The sequence below is a fragment of the Tachypleus tridentatus genome, chromosome 1 (assembly GCF_004210375.1).
Source record: "Tachypleus tridentatus isolate NWPU-2018 chromosome 1, ASM421037v1, whole genome shotgun sequence".
NCBI classification, from domain to species: Eukaryota; Metazoa; Arthropoda; class Merostomata; order Xiphosura; family Limulidae; genus Tachypleus; species Tachypleus tridentatus.
The window spans coordinates 37538387-37558256 of NC_134825.1; the positions used below are offsets into that span (position 1 = coordinate 37538387).

The 19870-nt window shown below is 31.0% G+C and overlaps 1 protein-coding gene across 3 annotated transcripts in view; it reads right to left on the bottom strand.

Moving 5' to 3' along the window:
* LOC143246311 (gamma-tubulin complex component 2-like) overlaps window positions 1–19870 on the bottom strand; it is an 88887-nt gene that overhangs the window by 59258 nt on the left and 9759 nt on the right. For all 3 annotated transcript variants that reach the window (XM_076492823.1, XM_076492813.1, XM_076492831.1), the window contains 7 exons: window positions 15961–16052; window positions 12245–12302; window positions 10549–10668; window positions 9797–9881; window positions 9505–9593; window positions 8963–9037; window positions 3490–3571 (listed from right to left, as the gene is read on the bottom strand). In XM_076492823.1, the coding sequence (XP_076348938.1) occupies window positions 3490–3571; window positions 8963–9037; window positions 9505–9593; window positions 9797–9881; window positions 10549–10668; window positions 12245–12302; window positions 15961–16052 (601 nt within the window). The remainder of the gene's footprint in view (window positions 1–3489; window positions 3572–8962; window positions 9038–9504; window positions 9594–9796; window positions 9882–10548; window positions 10669–12244; window positions 12303–15960; window positions 16053–19870) is intronic.

Sequence of the window (19870 nt, forward strand, 5' to 3'; positions counted from 1 at the left end):
CAAAATAAACAACTTCTGCTAACTCTCAAAATTTTTCTGACTCTCTATCTATGAAACAAGAGCTGTTACATATTTGCCCTACACAGAATAGGCTCTTGTGAAGACAATTTCATTTTTGTTTTAAGTATTTGTTGGAGAAAAGTCATGCAAATATATACAAGTTTATTCAAGTACAAAACTAAGAATTCCAAGCTAGTTGACAACTTGTCCATAGGAACAAAGGTTTTACTATTAGTGAAAATGATGATTTCCTGTTCAAAACACAATGTCATTTGACAGATGAAAACCTTGACTTTCAATTGGTTATAGGTAACATATAATTAAATGTACAATAGAACTATTAACCAATCCTGAAAGGAAGAATGTTACACGGGGTGTGGCAGGAGAGGTCTTGATTTTCTCTTTGACAGCTTTGTACCAAACAAATTTGAAGACTATAAAATGTATGGTTTGTCAGATCAATGATGATTTTATAGCGAATAATATACATTTAATTTTGTACTTTTTCAAGGGATAGTAGTAAGATAAAATGCCTAGAGAAAATGTGTCATGTATGTCATACTAGGGGAAATCCAGGATTTATTTTAATACTGCCTTGTATAATTAAGGGCTTAAAACTATTATAAAATCTTAGCTAGTAATCTATATTTTGCTGTACTAATTGGTATAACATAAACAAAATGAAGTTTAATAAAAGTTTGAATGTAAGACACTGAAATGTTGTGTCACACACAGTAAAGTATATCCAAGGCAAGGGGGTTGAACTTGATATTGAAAAATGTAAGTAATTAAAGTAAACTATAAGTAATGTGTATCCAAATAAAATATTAACCTTTGTGATTTAACAGTTAGCAATACATTCAAAATAATTAGTTATACGGTGCACCTGAGCTGTGCCATCAGCAAACCTAAAGTTGCAAAAACTAATCCATACTACAAAAGATTGTTAGAACTTTTTCCAATATTGTATGCTTGCCAATAATAATACTAACAAAGAAACATGTCAACAGCTACACGTCACTTGGAATACTACATATATTTTAGGTCTACTTATCTAAGTAAGAAGGTTACTGACTTATTGGAAAGGGTTCAAAGGAAAGTTACTGGGATGGTTCTGACAATGAAAATGTTATCTTTTGGGGATTGGTTAACATCTCTTACTTTCTCTTGAAAAAAGAAGGGTAAAAAGTAATTTTATTGAAGGTTATAAGTCTATTTTTGTGGAATAAGAGGGTAAAGCTTCTGATTTCTTTGTGCTGTATTATGAAAATAATAAGATGATAGGAATGAAATTTAAAACATGACTAAGACAGACTAAGCTCTTGTGAACACAATTTCATTCTTTTTAAGTTTGTTGGAGAAAAGTCATGGAAATATACTAACTTTATTCAAGAACGAAACTAAGAATTGCAGCTTCAAATATAAAAGAAAAAGATTTAGAAGACTTTTATTAAAAATATTCTACATAAACCTTGGAACTGCTGCAGTGTATACAAAGAAATCAAACTGCCCTTAAACCCTGTCTGTATAAATTATACAAATATATATTTTTCTGTTCATTCTTATGAGGAGATACTCAAGAATTATTTGTTTAGACATCTCTAGCTTTAAAGTGTTAGACAAGAGAAAAGACAACTTATCAACACCACCTGCTGTCAAAATGTAGCCTACTCTAATGGAATACTATGCAACTTATCAACACCACCTGCTGTCAAAATGTAGCCTACTCTAATGGAATACTAGGCAACTTATCAACACCACCTGCTGTCAAAATGTAGCCTACTCTAATGGAATACTAGACTACCTATCAACACCACCTGCTGTCAACTTGTAGGCTACTCTAATGAAATACTATGCAGCTTATTTTGGGCTACTCTAATGGAATACAGCAATACCTCACACAGTATGGCTTCAATCAGTACAGGATTCACTACAGTGCAATTTAAGATTTGCAACTGATGATTCAATTAGTACTGAATGATTGCTATAATGCAGCTATATTTATATATGTACAAGTCCTTAGGTCCTTTTTATTATGGCTCACATTTTTCTAAAATTTTCTGAAATGATCTCCATGAATTTGTGTCACTCACTTATTCTACATCTTTCTGCAAGATTATACAATGTACATGCACATTTATATAGTGTAGCGTATAAATCCAAGCATCACTTTCTTCCAGCGGCAGTCTAAGACCAGCTTTTCCTTCTTAAGCACAGGTGTATCCTTTTTACAGAGATACCTTCATTATGATTGAAAAAAGAAAGTGTGATGATACAGAGCCAAAGAGACATAAATGGCTGATACTAAAACAGAAACCTGAAATCATCAAATGCCATGAAGAAGCACTTCATTTGCCAAACTTGCATGAGACAAAGAAATAAATGAATCATCTGTAAGGAGAATTGTGAAAGAAAAGAATCAATACAAAGAGTATGGAATGGCTACCAACTCTTTTGTCTCAAAAGCAATTGTAAAGAAAAGGAGCTCTTTAATGGCAAATATGGAACATCTGCTATCAATATGGATAGAAGATTGCAATCAGAAGTGAATTCCTTTAAGTCAAGTAGAAATTCAAACAAAAGTTATGAGTCTTATTTACATCCTTAAAGAAAACGTAATAGAGGAAAACAATGGAGAAGGGGCAACTAATGAAATATTTTTAGCAAGTTGTTGTTGGTTCTTTCATTTTAAAAAAATGCTCGGGGATCCATAATGTTCGAATTGTAGGTGAAAGTTCACGTGCAAACAAAGATGTTGCTGAAGAATTTCCCAACAAATTTATAGAAATTATTGAAAAAGATGAATACAAAGATAACCAAACTTTTAATGTTGAAAATCAGGTTTATTTTGGATAAAAATGCCTTCCAGAACTTTTCTTTAAGAAAATGAAAAAACACTCAGCCAGGTTACAAGGTGTCAAAAGATCATTTGACACTTTTGTTTGGCAGAAATACATCTAGCAGTTTTAAATTAAAACCCATGCTTGTGTATTGAGCAGAAACCCCAGAGCATTTAGCAGCTGTGCAAAGAAGACTCTCCCAGTTGTTTGGTGTTCAAATAAAAAAGCACGGGTCATGAAAACTTTGTTTGAAGACTGGTTAAAAAGTTATTTTGTTCTGCAACTGAACGTTATTGCAAAGAAAACAACTTGGAGTTTAAAGTTTTGTTGTTATTAGATAATGGACCAGGCCATCCAACAGCACATTGACTTTAATGAAAATGTCAAAATTCATTTTCTTCAACCCAATACAACATCTCTACTGCAACCAATGGATCAAGGTGCCATTGCAATGTTTAAAGCTTATTATTTGAGGAAAACTTTTTCTCAGGTTTTTGTTTCTGACAGTAATGGAGCACAAACTACAAAACTTTTGATCTACAGTTAAACATGCTGACTAATAAGCTGCACATGCCACACTTGTATATATCTGCATTATGCAACTATAACTTAAAAAACTATTATAAGCCAAGAAAGAAACAAGCCTGACCTGCACTTTCATCAATAACAAATGTTCGAGGTCCATATGGATCCACAAGGGGCTTGCTGATAATAAGGTCACCTTCAATGCCCTAAAAAAAGTAAAATACTGTCAGGCATTGCACCAATACTTTCCAATTAAAAATATTAAACATGGCATCCTCACAATATCTTAATTTATTGGGAAAAATACATTGAAACCTTATGGCAATACTCTCTCAATTTTACTAAGGAATTTAAAATTTTCATCATTTAGAAAATGGACAAACTTATAATTAATCTTTTCTATTGTATATAAGACTTGCATCTAATTTTATGTATTTTGGCACCAAAATTTCTAAATGCAAATAAGTTTCTTTCCCAACATTTTTGGTATTATCAGGGAATCAATTTCTTTTCTCTGATTAAAAATATCTCATATATTAAACAATATAAAACATTAACTATACAATAAAGTTATCTATCATCAGTAAAAACAAGACAGTCATGTTTAAAAAATAACAAAAGACACTTTCCAAATAGTATAGTAACAGTCTATTTAGCTTTCAGCATAATTTGATATTTCATACGTATGCTAGTATGGCTGACAAAACTGACACGATAAGAAGATTATGAAAGTGACCCAGATTATGATTTGTAGAATAGAAATAATCGTCAGCAAGGTTTAAGTATAAACATGAAAAAAATACACTTTTATACAGCATCAACAACTGTTTTTATTACAGCTGAAAAACTAATAAACATAGTAAGTACTTTTTTATACAACTCAAAAATGTGCAGGTCTATTGACTGTGAGCTTTTCATTGCAGTAAATATTAAGAAAATAGGCTTACAATCAGACTGTAGCTACTAGAAAAATTCCAGAATCAGATATTACTTTATAGCAAACAAATTAACAACTCATACAACAGGTAAATACAGTGTGTAAATAGAATACTGAAATTCGTGAAGACAAAAACCCACTTGAAGTAAAAATGTATTTTCAAGACGGCTAATAAAGGTAATAGCACTTTAATTAAAATAAAGTACAGAACATGGTTTCAACCTTTTTAGGTAATCTTAACAAAGATTAACTTGAAGATGACCTAAGAAGGTCGAAATGTTGTTCTGTACTTTATTTTAATTACAGTGCTAATACCCATACCAACCACCTTGAGAATACAAAATTACTGATATAAAATGCATAGAATGAAATTATCTTCATTCTGTAATTTTTTTTTTAAATAACACAATCTTATCCAATTATCATCATTGGTTTTACACTTTAAAAATATATACTTTTTTTAGAAAGGTCTCTCATCTGTAAATGTTTGTGCTAAAAGGCTAAAAATATATTGAAATAGCACACAAAACTAAACAATATCTTACTGTAAATGTATTCTGAATTTCTTCACCTGTCAGTTATTTAATTACAATTTGGAGATTGAGAATATGAGCTACCAAGAAACTTTAAAAGAACCACTTCAACAGAAGATGGTATATAAATTGAGGAAGAGGAAAATGAGATGAAAAAGATGTTTGTCATTTTATTCAATGATTGCAAATACTTTAGTAGTTATCAAATAAACCTGTGACCTGAGTGAAATGTCAGATCAGTACCAGTGTGCCAAAGATCGGCCAATATAAGAATCAGATTCTGATAATCTGCATTTGTGTGTTCTACTGATTATATATTCCTATTGTGTACATATATATATACACACTACTAGTAGAGTGCATCAAGCCTCAGTGTATTCAAATCTCACATATATCAGACTACAAGGAAAACAAAAAGTGGAATATTGGTCCAAGAACCTAAAGTCAACTGCAAAATATTGTAAAGCATGTCCACTTAGTATTCATCAATGTAGGCTCTGCAGCAAATCTTCCTGTAATGAAAACAGGAAGGGGGAGGTTGAACCTAGTAACAGTTATGAATACCAGAAATAAAGGCTCTTTTGAATGATGCTAGGATATTTTATGGCAAATATAACTATGTTAAAATAAATTTATCTTTCTTTTTTTAAAGAACTAAAGAAACAAATGAAATGTTTCAGGACATGACCTGAATTGATGGTCACCAATAGTTCTTTTTGCTTTTCCATGATTGCCTTCATGAAGACACCTGAATGCATTCTGTATTTGCATAGGTAAAAAAAACAACAAAAAAAACATACAGATCTTCTTAAAAATCAGATCAGGAAAACATTAAGGAATTCTTTATTTCAGATTGGTATCAGCACCTGACATAGAGGTTTGTAGTAGGCTTACTATTAAAACTAATTATATACTTATATATGTCTTAGGAATAATACAAATATAACAAACATCAAATAATCAAACATGGTAAGAAAATCCACCAAATTCATGTAGATCATTTAACGTCAGCTCTTTCATGAGAAGATGAAAACAACTGCTCTTTATTTGTATCCATTGTGAAAATGATTTTGGAAAAACCAAATAACAAATTAATATACAACTTATCTAGCAGCACATTAACTAATGTATTATGCAATACATTTATTGGTGTATTATACAACAATGAGCCAATTTTTAGCCATGGAATAGCAGTTCATAGAAAATCTCTCAGTTTTTTTCAAGTACCAACTTTAAGCACATGGTTCTATTATCTCTTGACTGACATGAGAGCTAATTACAGTTTTGGACTCAAGAAGTCAAACCCTTTCAGTTGATGTATCTGACCATGCCCAAGGTCTCACAGATTAATTTGTTCAAATCCTGCTCAAAAGTATTTCAATTTTAGAGTAGGGAGGTAGAGATTCTGATGAATAACAAAATGGAATCTGAGATATGCACACCCCATGCTTTATATTGCTAACTCTTAAAAACATAGCTAATAAACAGGTTTCATAAATTAATTTACTCTAATACAGCCTTAAACAATTTTAAGTGTCATGGCTATCAAAGATTTCCTCTTGTTTTAATAATAAATGTCACAGACTAAAATATTTGATGAATAGTACCAAAATCCTGTATTATAAAATGCATTATTGTTACTTAACCATACTCAATAAACTATGAGTTTTGGAGAAGTACTCTGCATGAATTAACAGCTCAAAAGATTATACTGGTATGTAGTGGTTTAAATAAATATTTTATGATGTATATTCAGTTTTTTGTACGATTTCCCCACTTTATACTGGATTATTAAATGGGTGAAAATTTTAAGAATAATTTATATATGTTTCAATTAAATATACTGTCTTTCTTAATTACTTTTACAGATATAATTATTTGGTAAGAAGGTCATAGTTCCAAACTATATTGTCATAAGGACAGCAAACAGCAAAAAATTGTTCTGTAGTAAGACGTGTATACAGTTCCAAACTGCTTTGTGGCATAAAAGGGTATATAGCTCTAAACCATTTTGTAGTAAGAAGCAGGTTTAATTCTATATAGTTTTGTAGTAAGAAGGAAGTACAGTTTCAAACTGTTCAGTGGGTAGAGATGTATAGTTCCAAACCCTCTTGTGGTAAGAAGGGTGTATAGTTTCAAACTGTTTTGTGGTAAGAAAACTATATAGTTTCAAGCTGTATTACTCTAAGAAGTAAGTAAAGTTTTAAACTTTTTTGGGGTAAGAAGGGTATATTTCTAAGCTGTATTGTTATAAGAAGAGAATATAGTTTCAAACTGTTTGAATATCAATTTATTGTTAAGTCAAATACTTATGCTACATTTTATTTTCAAAATAGTATTATTCATGTTTATTTTTCAAAACATTTATCCTATTGATATAGAAATAAAGAGTAAATGGAAGAGCAACTATGTGGAAAATGAGTACTAAACACATTGTGCAAATTAACCTTTTAGCATTGGGTAGTCAAGAATTATGTCACAGCCTTTTATAAAATTAAATTCAAAATTCAATTAAACTACTTTATTATTAAGAATATATATGACCAAACGTAGCACCAAATTGTAGTTAGTAAATCAAATTTTAAAATTATTTACATTTCATATTCTTAACTTTGTAAGGAAATATGTAAAAATTTCCCCTAGTATGAGAATTGTGACATTTACTTACTTTACCATCCCTTTGATAAGTATGGAATTTTAATAAAATTATTTATAATAATAAAGACATCACTCATGCAAAACTTTACCCTTTAATCTTACTTGTTTACAGATATATAAACTAGAAAATCAGACCCAGTTGCCACATTCTCTTTTCACAAATTGTCAACAGTTTTCTGACATTTTATCCTATATTATTTATAACCAACTCAAAGCAATAAGCTTAGATAAATTTCTAAAGTCTTTTTGTGTTTTGTTACTTTATGTTATAAGGTACATTATTCAATTAAATAAAAACTTATTTATTGTAGTACTACCATTAGTATTAAAAATAGGCTTAAGTTAGTTAAACAGTTTACAGTGAAAATTAAGAAATGGGTAAGTATTATATTTATTGTTTTTTATGTGTATTCTTTATTTATTATGAATATAATTAAAATACCAAAACACAAACTTATCAGGTTAGATAAAGTCAGATAACAAAAAAATGTGATAATAATAAAATTTATCACACGATAAGCTTGTGAACAGCTTATGCATTATGTAATTCAATACAGTAATGTGAGCTGCATGTTCACCAAGTAATTTACAAGTTATGTTGTATAATTATTAGCTAGACAGTTCAAAGAGGAATAAAACAATAAAATTAAGTATAAATATATTGCTACAAGCATTAAAATATTTATAATAAATAAATGTAGTTTCCTGTTACAATTTGCATTAATCTCAGAAAAAAAAACAACAGGAGAACTTACAATTAATTCCTAATATTTTATGATGGTTACGAGGCTGGTCAAATCTACCAACCCTGATTAATGATATAGAAAATATCAGATTAAATACAAAATTTTCCTGGAAAGAAACATTTGATAATAAAAATTGATATTTTTCAGATGAAAAAGAGTATTTTTAATCTTAAAATAAAAATCACTTGTACTTGAAGCAGTTAATACTCCGACACCATATAACTATGGACAAGGTTTTAGAGAAAATACTTAATAAAAATTTCTGATCTGTTGTTCACAAAAATATTTAATATCTACTGTAACCTTATAAAATTTTATGAGGGTGCATTAAGTACTTTCAGACTTATAGTATCATGGTTATATGGTGATTACAAGGGTAATATAAAATATACAAGACCATTGCAATAAAGTTAATAAGCTATTAAAATAATGGCATTTACATATACTAACACCGTATTTGAGTATGCTTGCATAAAGTTAGATACAGTATAAATATTAGAATAAGAAAGTACTAAGTTTATCCTGTAAATATAGCTTACACATAGAATATTCTTAATTAAGAACACTTCAAATACTTGTATAACACATAGTGGCATCTTAATTATTTTGAAAACTTAACTAACAATTACAAAATTAGAGTGTAAAACGTGAAAAACCAGTAAAAACATTACACTTAATCACAAACAAAAATAAATCAGCATCGTTAATACAAAGTAACTTCACCCCAAGGCAGAAGAGAAGGTCTTCAATTAGCTGTTCTTCCTGGGATGGAACAGGTAATGAACCAATAGGACTGACCTGCAAATGATTCAAGTAAATAAGAATTAGAAAAAAATCTAATAAATTGCAATGAAGTTGTTGTTTTCAAACACATTTAATTTTCATCAAGTACAAATTTTAAAAAATACATTAAAACATATAATGATTACGCTCTTGGGCAAACTATGTTGCAAATTGTAAACAACCTCAATAATAGATGGTGATAAATTTATATCAAAATAATACCATAAAAATGCTTCATGACTGAAGTACCATTTCCAGAATCATTACCCTAGACAATTCTTATAGTAGAACTTGATAACAAAAAAAAAAGACCATAAACTGGTACAAGCAATATAATAAACAATGAAAAATACTACAGTAAGTTCAGCATGAAAAAGCACAATAAAGAGAGATATTGATTAAATAAATAACTCAACTTACAACTAGTTCTCGAAATCCTTCTCAGTTTCAAATCATGATGGTATGTAAAAAATAACTTTTACCTTGTTTTCTTCTATGTCAGAATCCATCACAAAATCCCAGGTCATGAAGGGTCTTTCTTTTACCCAGCTGGGTAGTACAGGAAATCCAGCTGATTGGGATCAAATTTATTAGAAATGCCTAATTTTATTTGGAACTGTTATGAAATATATGATTTCAGAGATTTGATGTTTTTAAAACTGGAGTTCAAATTAAAATTAATATCAAAGAGAATTAAAACCTTACATCAAGCCCAGAAGTTAGTAAAAGGGCATATCAAACATTATACAAATAATACTAAAGAGCTTAACTTACTATTTTTGCGTGAAGTTGAATCTTTTGTAGATTTCATGGCTGACCCATAGCCTCCAGAAGCTTCACGCTGCAGCCTATTTTTTAACTGTTTATAAAAATAAATTCAATAAATAATTTACTTTTTGATTGGTAAGCATTAAATACTATAATAATATAAAAAATAATGACCTAAAGATTGTACTAAGAATAAAACAATTCTTTACATTTCTAAACTTTCTGTGTTTGTGGGAGTCATACAAAAGTAGGGAATGCCAAAATAAGTTATACAAGTAAAATTCCATCCATCCTATATAAATTGTATTATTGAATTGTATTGTGATTGTATTATTTGGTAAAACAAAGATTTTTGTACATTCTGCTACTTATTATTAATTGAGTGTCAAATGAATACTAAACTGACTGAGTAAGAGAAAAAAGCATTTTTTCTCTTTGACTGTTATTATAAACTTAAATTATACAGTTATGTCTTTACTAAAAAAATTTGTGAACTAACAAATATTCAAATAAAATTTTCTAGACACAACACCTTCACTTTTACTTATTAGAGAAATAATTAGAAATATCAAACATATGAGTGTCTATACTGAAATGAAAATCATTATTTTTGAGAGAACATGTTAAAACAAATATTGCTAAGTTAGCCTTAGAAATTTCTATTCTAAACATTTTCTCATTTATATATATATAAATTAATAAAAAGACCTGCTAAGATCTGTATGGACAAATTCAAGATGCAAAAACAGGGTACATACCTCTATAAGTTCTTCTTTGGTCAGACTAACATCAGAGGTTTCAAAATTACCTGCTAACGCATCTCTTCTTGATTGGGATTCTGCTTTACATTCAGCATTTTTCCTTAGAAACTGTTTGGTCTAAAAAATGTTTGATACCTTGGATCATGCATTAAAAACTCATTGTTTCTTTATGTATTGCTTGCTTACTACTTAAAACAGAACTAAATGAAAATTGTACTTCAAATATTTATTATTTTGCTTGTGAAATATTTCATATTATTCAATTTTATTTTGAATCAATATTCTATGTGTTACATATGTGTGTATTTAAAATGAAAACATGGATTTACATACACACACACACACACAATGCCTTCCAAAAAATGTAGAAACATTACTTATTTCATGATGACAAGAAACCTACTTGAAGTCAAAATGTATAACAGAGATGAATGGTATGGGTATTAACAACTTTAATAAACTCTCAACCTCAAGAACTTCCCAGTAATGATCTTAACCTGAATATGACTTAAGAAGGTCTAACATTTTCTTTTACTTTACTTAAATTACCATTTTTAATACCCATACCAGCCATCTAGGCAATACACCTTTACTTACTTTTTGGACTTTTCCACTATCTCAAGAATAAACAAGTAACAAAATAGAAGATAAAAAATGACTACCACACAAGTGTATATGGTATGGAAATGACTACCCCACAAGTGTATATGATGTGGCAAAAACAAGAAAAACTGTGAATGGCAAAAACTGATCAAAGACAGGAATAGACAGTGGTTATAAAGGATTGTTATGATCGATAGGCATCTAATGATACAACAGATAAATGATATCAACTATGCATGAGAATCATCCAGTCCAACAACAAAGTGTAGTAAACTCAGCTGTTAACAAAAGGGAGTAGTGATAATGAAAAGACTACTTAGATTACATTGCTAATAATGTAAATGTGTTATTTGGTCAAATAAATTTTGAGAGATGCTATTATTACAGATGGAATAGTAAAATGAGTCATTCTTGGCAACAGCTCAACATAGCTTTGGAACCTTTGAGTTGTGTTTACAATGTGCAAGTTAGTGAAAGTGAAGTAATAAAATACAATGCATTTTCAAGGTACAGATTGGGTCCATTGTTTTCTCTCTAAATGGCTGCATTACATCTCATAAATATTTTAGCATTCTCATGGATTATGTGTACCTTTTTGTGATTCACTGTGATGGTGTTATTTATGATTGGTAGTACCAGAATTTATAGATATTAACCCAACTGAAAACCTCTCTAACAGACTGTATACTCAATAAACTACATCAAATAAACAAACAATGGCAAAGTTATTCAAGAAGAAATATTAATATTTTTAATTATGCATTTATTGACACAACTAATTATGCTATTTGCATAATCTACACAAACAATTACCTTTTAATAAATATTCATCAAGTATCATTATATATTATTTATCTGTGCTACTGAATACTAGTAAAACATTTTATGTTTTAATGTGTGTACTTTCTTATATTAAAGCTACATCAGGCTCTCTGCTGTGTTTATCAAGAGGAATCGAATCCTTGATTTCAGCACTGCAAATCTGAGGACTCATTAGTCCCACCAGGGGACTTGTATGTTTTAAATACCTGTACAATTTCAATCCACAATTATAACATTACAATTGAATTATGTTAAAAAATAATCTTACCTTTTCATCATAATTTATTTGGGATAGCAAATACACAACTTGGTCCACTTCACGAACACTATGCGACAAAAAAAGCAGTATTAGTATAAAATAAATATGCAAAATCAGTATTCAGACAATGACATGAAGATGAGAAATTTGTTACCGTCACTAACTCAGCTTCATCAATATGTGTAGTATTCCATTCTATAGAGTATTATATGATCAGCCTACCAGATTAACTAAATATGCCCAACCTCTTCAAAATAGCCTTAACCCTAACACCTACTTTTTAATTACAACCTTTATCTGCAACAAAACCCTCATATATGAAAATCATTTTGGCAAAACCAATCAGAAAGAAGTGTTCAGCAGCCAAAAATAAATTTATCACATCAGCCCTGCTATTCATGAATTCTCAAGCAGAGGGCTTCATTAAATTTTTCACCAAAATAATGAACTTCACCTTAATATAAAAAATGTAAAACTATTAACGTTTTTATCACACAATTCAGCACAAAACTCAATTAAAACATTCTTCTTTATAGCATAAAACAGACATTCATTCAAGAATGTAAAAAGAAAAATACTATTTTTCCACAACTCCTTAAAGTCATGGGCACAGGTCCAGTGGATAATCTCATTATTCAACCATATCAACTGAAGATAGCTGGTGTTACTAATAACTGTGGTTCTTCACTAGACGTTATGCAGATTTTTATGTTTTTTTATGGTGTGCTAAAATGTGTCAATGTACAGGAGAATAAGGTCAAAAAATTACAAATAATGGAAGTAGACTTTCATTTTTTTTTATCAAGTTCATTGAATTTAAAGTAAAAACGTTCTCCACATTTCTTGAAATGTATATACTATTACTCTTAAACAATGTTTTGGTCTATACTTATTTCACAGTATTATGTTGCTACAATTCTGGTTACCTTTTTTATTTGATTTTATTCATCTCTGATGACTTTTTTACAGTACCTAGTTTGCATCACATACAAATAAAGTTATGTCTTTAACAGTCTGGTTTAAATTTTATTTGTGTCCAGGGATAAGATTTTCATGCATCATAAACACCTTCAAAAAGTATTAATAAGTGCAATATATTATGTGATGTACTTAAATAATTCAGAACAACATTTGTACTTTCTTAGAGACCAAGTGTGTGTTAGACATAAAACTGAAACTTTGCACAAAGTGTTAAATATAGTTATTTAAATAACATTTAAATATTACCTGGGAACAAAGCACATTAAAACTGAATACCTGCATTTCTTTCTTTTTCTTAAATCTACAATACATCACAATCAAACAGTTTTCTATTTAGCCTGAAAATGAATATGGTGGTAAAAGTTAAAAATATTTTGTTATACAGGTGGTATTGTTCTATTTAAATAGTGTCTTCTGTTACTGGATCAACATCTTTCTGCCATAGTTTAGTGACAAATTTATATTGAATCGATGTATAGTCTTATAAAAAATGAAAAAAAATGTTTCAACATCTTTGTAGTCATCCATACTTCTGCATATATGACAGTGGTAAAGTTTTCAAAAAGTGGAAAACAGCATAGAATGTAAGTGTGATAGGGGTTTCTCTCTTCTTTCACACTATATTTTCTTTTATGTTTTGAAAATAAAAGGGTGTATATTAACTCAAACTTGATTAGATAATAATGAAACAATTGGAGCACAGTTACATTTAAAAAAACACCAAATTTGTATTCAATCTCAGTATACAAGAGTTTACCTAAGAACTATTTTGCATTCTGTCCTCTCAGAAAAGTAATACATAACCATTGACACTGTTACCAGGTGTTAACAAGCAAGTTAACTGCATAACTTTTAAAAGTTAATTTTTAACCATTTTATATTATAAACATTGAACTTTTTCTTGTCACTTGAAGTGAACAGTCTTTACTTTGGCTGCTGTCCCATTTTCATCAGCTGACTCTGATAAACCTTGAACATCTTGGGTGATTTGTAGTTTGTACATTTAAATGGCTTTTTGCTTTGGAAAACTGACTGTCCACGAGGATTACAGGTGGTGTCTTAATTTGACTTCATACTGGACTGTACTTTGTTTGGTCTTTCTGCAATCTTCCTATTTCAAGGATTTGTAAGCTGTTCTTATGTATATACAGAGCATTAGAGAAACACATGTAAGGGTTCAGCTTTCTGGATAATTGTAAGAGCAAATTTCTTTACACTTCTTAATGTATACTTTACAGTTATAATGTCACTGCATATTTTAATGCTCATCCTGTATGACCTGGAGTCCATGATGTTAACCACAACATTAAATGAGTCTTTCACCACTGGACCACAAAAGCAGTTCAAGGGAGCTTTGATCATCTCAGCCAAATGTGAAAAGTTTCCCCAACTTAAAAACAGAAAACAATCATGAATCAATATGCTGATACAACTAAAAATTCACCAGAAAAGTGAATACTTCCAGATCTCTTCCTTCTCACCTCCTTCACGAACATTTGCAATTATTGTAGATGGATTAAACATATTTCTGTCCAATACTACTGTAAATACAATGGCATAAAGATACTTTGAAAAGTTGTTGTTAAGTAGGGTTCTTCTCAGCAAATATTTTTCAGTGGATACTTTGGATATTTCTCTAAAGCTTGTTACAATTTTGTCCGTTGGTGGCATGTTGATTATCAAATCCTTTACCTCAATGCCTAAAAGTAGGTTTCTAGTACATATGCTTTAATATTAAGCCCATAAAATAAAAGCAGAAACATATATATATTAGTAGTTTTGTTTTGAGTTTTCTTACTAATTATAAGCATTTCTTACTACAAGTTACAGCTTTTATAGTGTGGAAGAATATTTTTTTTAAAACAGGTACTGTAAAAGCTGTAATTTGTAATAAAAAATCTGTACATTAATTGTCAGTTTGTAATTGTTTACACTAATTTTGAGCTTTTCAGCTTCATTGTTTTGAAATGATAGTCTGTAGCATGTTTACCCAACCATATTTTATTTAAGTCTTACAGAGTATGTAGTATACACCTTCCAGGAATATTGAATTTAGTTTAAAAGTGTGTGGGTGAAGAAATAAAAATGACTGAGCATAGCAATAATTATACACTTAATATGATGTACAGCAGAATAATGGTTTTAAAATACCAATAATAATGAGCACAAAATACTTTAGACATCAAAATTGTAGGCATCAGGCACCTATGACAGTTTCCAAATATACTTCTCAACAAAATCCCTGTCTATTTCTCCATCTAGTGACTTCAAATCCACCCACTCTCAACATATTGCTCCTGTTCTTACAGCCTCAATATTTTCAAATCATGAAATGCTAGTGGCAAGTATACATAGAGCACCAATGATAGTATGAAAAATTTTCCAGTGATCAATTTACCATTCTGTACAAAACAGATATATCACGAACACTGTGGCAGTTGCAAACCAAAATGTTGCAGGCCAGAATGAGTTTCTGAATTTCCCATTACAGAATATAAAAAATAATCTAGAAGATTAGACAAAATGGAGACCCACAGAAACATCAAAATTGTTTATTGCTTTTGGCAAGATCTACACTCTACAATTTATTTCATAATCTACAAAAATACTTCATTTAAAATTCCTTATTCAAGTTTTGCAGTTAACAAAATTAAAAGTTTGAATTATTTAATTCCTGTTGCATAATGTTTCAAGAGAGTGCAATTTCACACCTATCACCCACAAAAATATACATTTTTACTTACTTTTTAGCCTTAAGGTTCTCATACTTTTCAAGAACACCATCAGAATCTTTAGATTTCTCAGCCAGTTTCCTCATAGCAGCCATGGAAGATATCTGATTACAAAAGTCTTCACTGGTTAAAAATATTTTGGTTTCATTTTCTCAGCATTTTTACAACAATAATACAATTCACCAAAAATTTAAGTCAACCAAAAGTCAAATATAATTGTACTTGAAACATTAGTTGCAAGATGTATATGCTAGTTATCTCTTAAAGAAAGAAAACTGTTTTTGATACTTGACTGGCTTTAGATTTTGATTATACATTGAACAAGTCAAAAACTCTACTTAAATTAAATAACTAGATTTTTAAGTTAAGTACCTATCAGAAATACATTTTCAGTATAGGAAAATTATAACTTCTGATATGATACCTTATCTCGCATATATAGGTAGAATCCCACACTGTGACACATGTTGGTAGAGGGACCTGTGCAAAGGAAAGAATGAAGCATCCTTCAAAAATATCTGGAGAACTCCCCAAAAAGGGGAGATCCTTGCAGTAGAGGATCCTACATAGGAGACTATACCATTTCTTTACTGGGTATATTCTACACCCAGTGAAGAAAGAGGCATCTGCAAACATATGTGAAAATTGTGAAGGAGCACATGATGGGAGAGAATGACGTTTGAATAGGGATCCAAACCACTGATATTGGAAGCTCAATCCCTTAAAATACAGCAATGAGGCTGAGAATAAAGATGTGCTCCATGGTGTAGTTGCTAGGGTGCAACAGACTGTACAAGGCAACTGTATCCAAAATTCAGCCACCTAAAACCAACATTTGTATGTGGGGGTGGAAATGAGAATTATACCATCAGGAATTGCACTGGAATCCAAAACCCAGTCATCTAGTCGGAGTATGAAAGAGAATAATACTATCTTAATCTTAAGTTCAGCAGACCAGAAGGAGATATCATCCCCAACAATCTATGAACAGGACACATGACAACAAAGTGATAAAATGTTTTACCAATCTGGGAACAAAAATTCCACACAACTGAAATAAGAAAAATGACCCTGTAGTGTGAAATATCTCATTCAAAACCAATCAGAAAGGAACCACCTCAACACTGTAACATTCTTGGTATATACAAATCCTAAAGGGATTATGCAAGAAGAAGAACCATAGGAACCTGTATGTTCATCCATCATGACCCATAACACAGTAGCAGTGAACATTAGTACACTTGAATGAGGGGACAGTGACACTTGTAATCCATGTGTGAGGACTTATATTGATTGGTCCAGCTCTGAATCCAAATCCCAACCTCTGGGATTTGACATCCATGTGGGGGTAGAAAGAGGGATCCTAATTGAAGAGTAGAACTGAAATTTTGAAAGTTCACTCCAAAGTTACAACATTCCCTCAGATAAACCCATTCAAAAATGGAACATCTCAACATCTACACTAGTAGAGCACCACCACCCTACTCTTAACTAAACAATTTCAGTATTGTTTGCATCATATATCTCAATAACATTCAAAATAATGCCTCCATGGTCCACCTAAGCTGTTAGGAAATGGAAAGTGCTAAGGACTCCCAAACTCCACTGAAATAATAAAAGGGAAGAAAAAGTGGTGGTTAGTCTGGAGGAGCATCAATGCTGGGTGTAGTGCAACATATAACTATGAAAACCCTATTTTAAAAAGCAAACCACTTCTGTTTTATTCAATCTAAGGGATGGCAGCTATCTACTTCTGCTTTACCCATGAAGCCCATGGATTAGTACAGCTCAGAACTGACATGTTAATGAAGCAAAGATATCCCAAGGAAAAACCTGTGAGAGATCTTATGGAACACCCTCTCTCAACAGTGTATGGTTATTGTCCATTGAAATTATAACTGTGAATTCCTTATATCCTCATAGTGTGGATTTGACAACTTTAAGTACACCTGATGAGTATGAAACAGCTATCTGATGCAGATTGTGAGAGATGAATATATGCAGTGTGGTCCACATGCCTAATTGAAGAATTTTCTTCAATGGATAACAGAGATTATATGTCAGGGAGAATATAAGGTGCCTAATCTGGTGAGAATTCACCTGGAACAAATTATGGAAAGAAGGCAATAAGGAAGAAGAAGCCAATTAAATTAAAAACCACACCCAATTTGTGATAATGAAAAGAAAATGATCATGAACAGAGGATAGTTGCCACAAAATAAAGAGATGTGAAGTAGCACTATGGAAAGAAGTTATGTGAACAAATAATAATGAAAAGCATGTATGGGACATGGTAGTCTATCCAGATCAGACTTGGAATATAGGTGGGAAATTGGCAAGGGGAAATTACTCTCATGAACCAACAACGTTTGGGGTAGGAAAGATTGACCTGGATAAAGGACACATGGAATGGCATAAGGTATGTGAAACATTGATGATAAATAAATCTGACCAGTGATGTCCACAAGCCAAGAGGAGAAGAAAATAAGCTTTAAGTGATAAGCCAAAAATCAAACATGAAAATAGAAGTTTAAACAGAGGTAAAGTAAGGCAATGAAGAACCACACAGACATCCCATTCCAGAAGGATCACAGAAGTGTCCATGAAGATATGCAAATGTAAATGAGAGGGAATAAGAGGAACATCCACTGACATGTGGGCTTTGTCCAACTAACAATACAGACTGTTGACAAAGGGAAGGAGGAGAGGAAATAGAAGCATCCAAGAGATCCCACTCAAAGTTCCACTGGTCGTGCAAAATCCATCAAAGAGACCTCATATGTACTCAATCCAAGGGGATAAGGGTTTTCATAGAAGAACACATCCACAAAAGCAATAGAATCTCATGAACAGTAAGGCATGGAGAATTGAAAGTTCCATTAAAATGAGTCAAAGAAAAGAAAGTTGTGCCTGACTGAGATAAGTATTGAAGAAGACACCCAAGTGGACAAGGTAAGTATAAGGAATGACTTCTCCAACTTGATTAACCAACCCACAAGAGCTGCCTCCAAAAAAGCATATCAGTTCAAAATTAGTTAATAAAAGACAGTCATCTATGTAATGGTGCAAATGCAATCCCCAAATAGGAACAAGGCAAGCACAAAAGGGAGGAAGTTAAAATGATACCCTAACCTATTGTGAACAAACCAAAAATAGTACCTCAACTAATAAGATAAAAGAATATACATACAAACATTCGAGATGTTTATCTTGGCCATCCATAAACCTGGAGGCAAAGCCTGTCTGAGGGTGAGAAAAGACTCCATGGCAAAGGGAAGCAGAACCAAAAATTGACTGAGGCTGGACAAATTGACTGCAGCCCACCAATCCCTGGATGTTTGGGGTAACATAAAGAACCTGCAATAAAAACCTGAATAAGAATGAGGTACAGTTTCTATGGGTATTTGAGAGAGAAGATTCTGTACTGCCACAGACAGACATTGACTGATGGTAGAATCCTCAGGCAACAGAAAGGATGTGGAAACTCAAGGGAAAGGGAAGTAAATAAAAAGTTAAACCTACTGAGACTTAATAGACTTATTTTTACATCAAGTTAAGTACTTCATCAATTGGGATTAGAAGAGACTTATTTTACACTATGAACAGTAAGCACCTCATTTACTAAGATTGGAACAGACTTGTTTTTACACTAATGTGAGAAATTCTTCTTTACAGGTACTTTAATAAAATATTCAATAAAAAATTCAAATGTCTTTTTGAAGCTTAGGTATCAAATTATCTTCCTAAGCAAAACTGTAATAATTATCACAGCAGATCTAACAATGACTGTCATTTATATCTACAGTTTTAGAGGTTACAAGGTATGTATAGAGCTTAAACAAGTTTACTATGTACAAAAATAAGTAATATTTGAATATTAAACAAATATTTCATTGCTAATATCTTTTGATAAAAATACAAT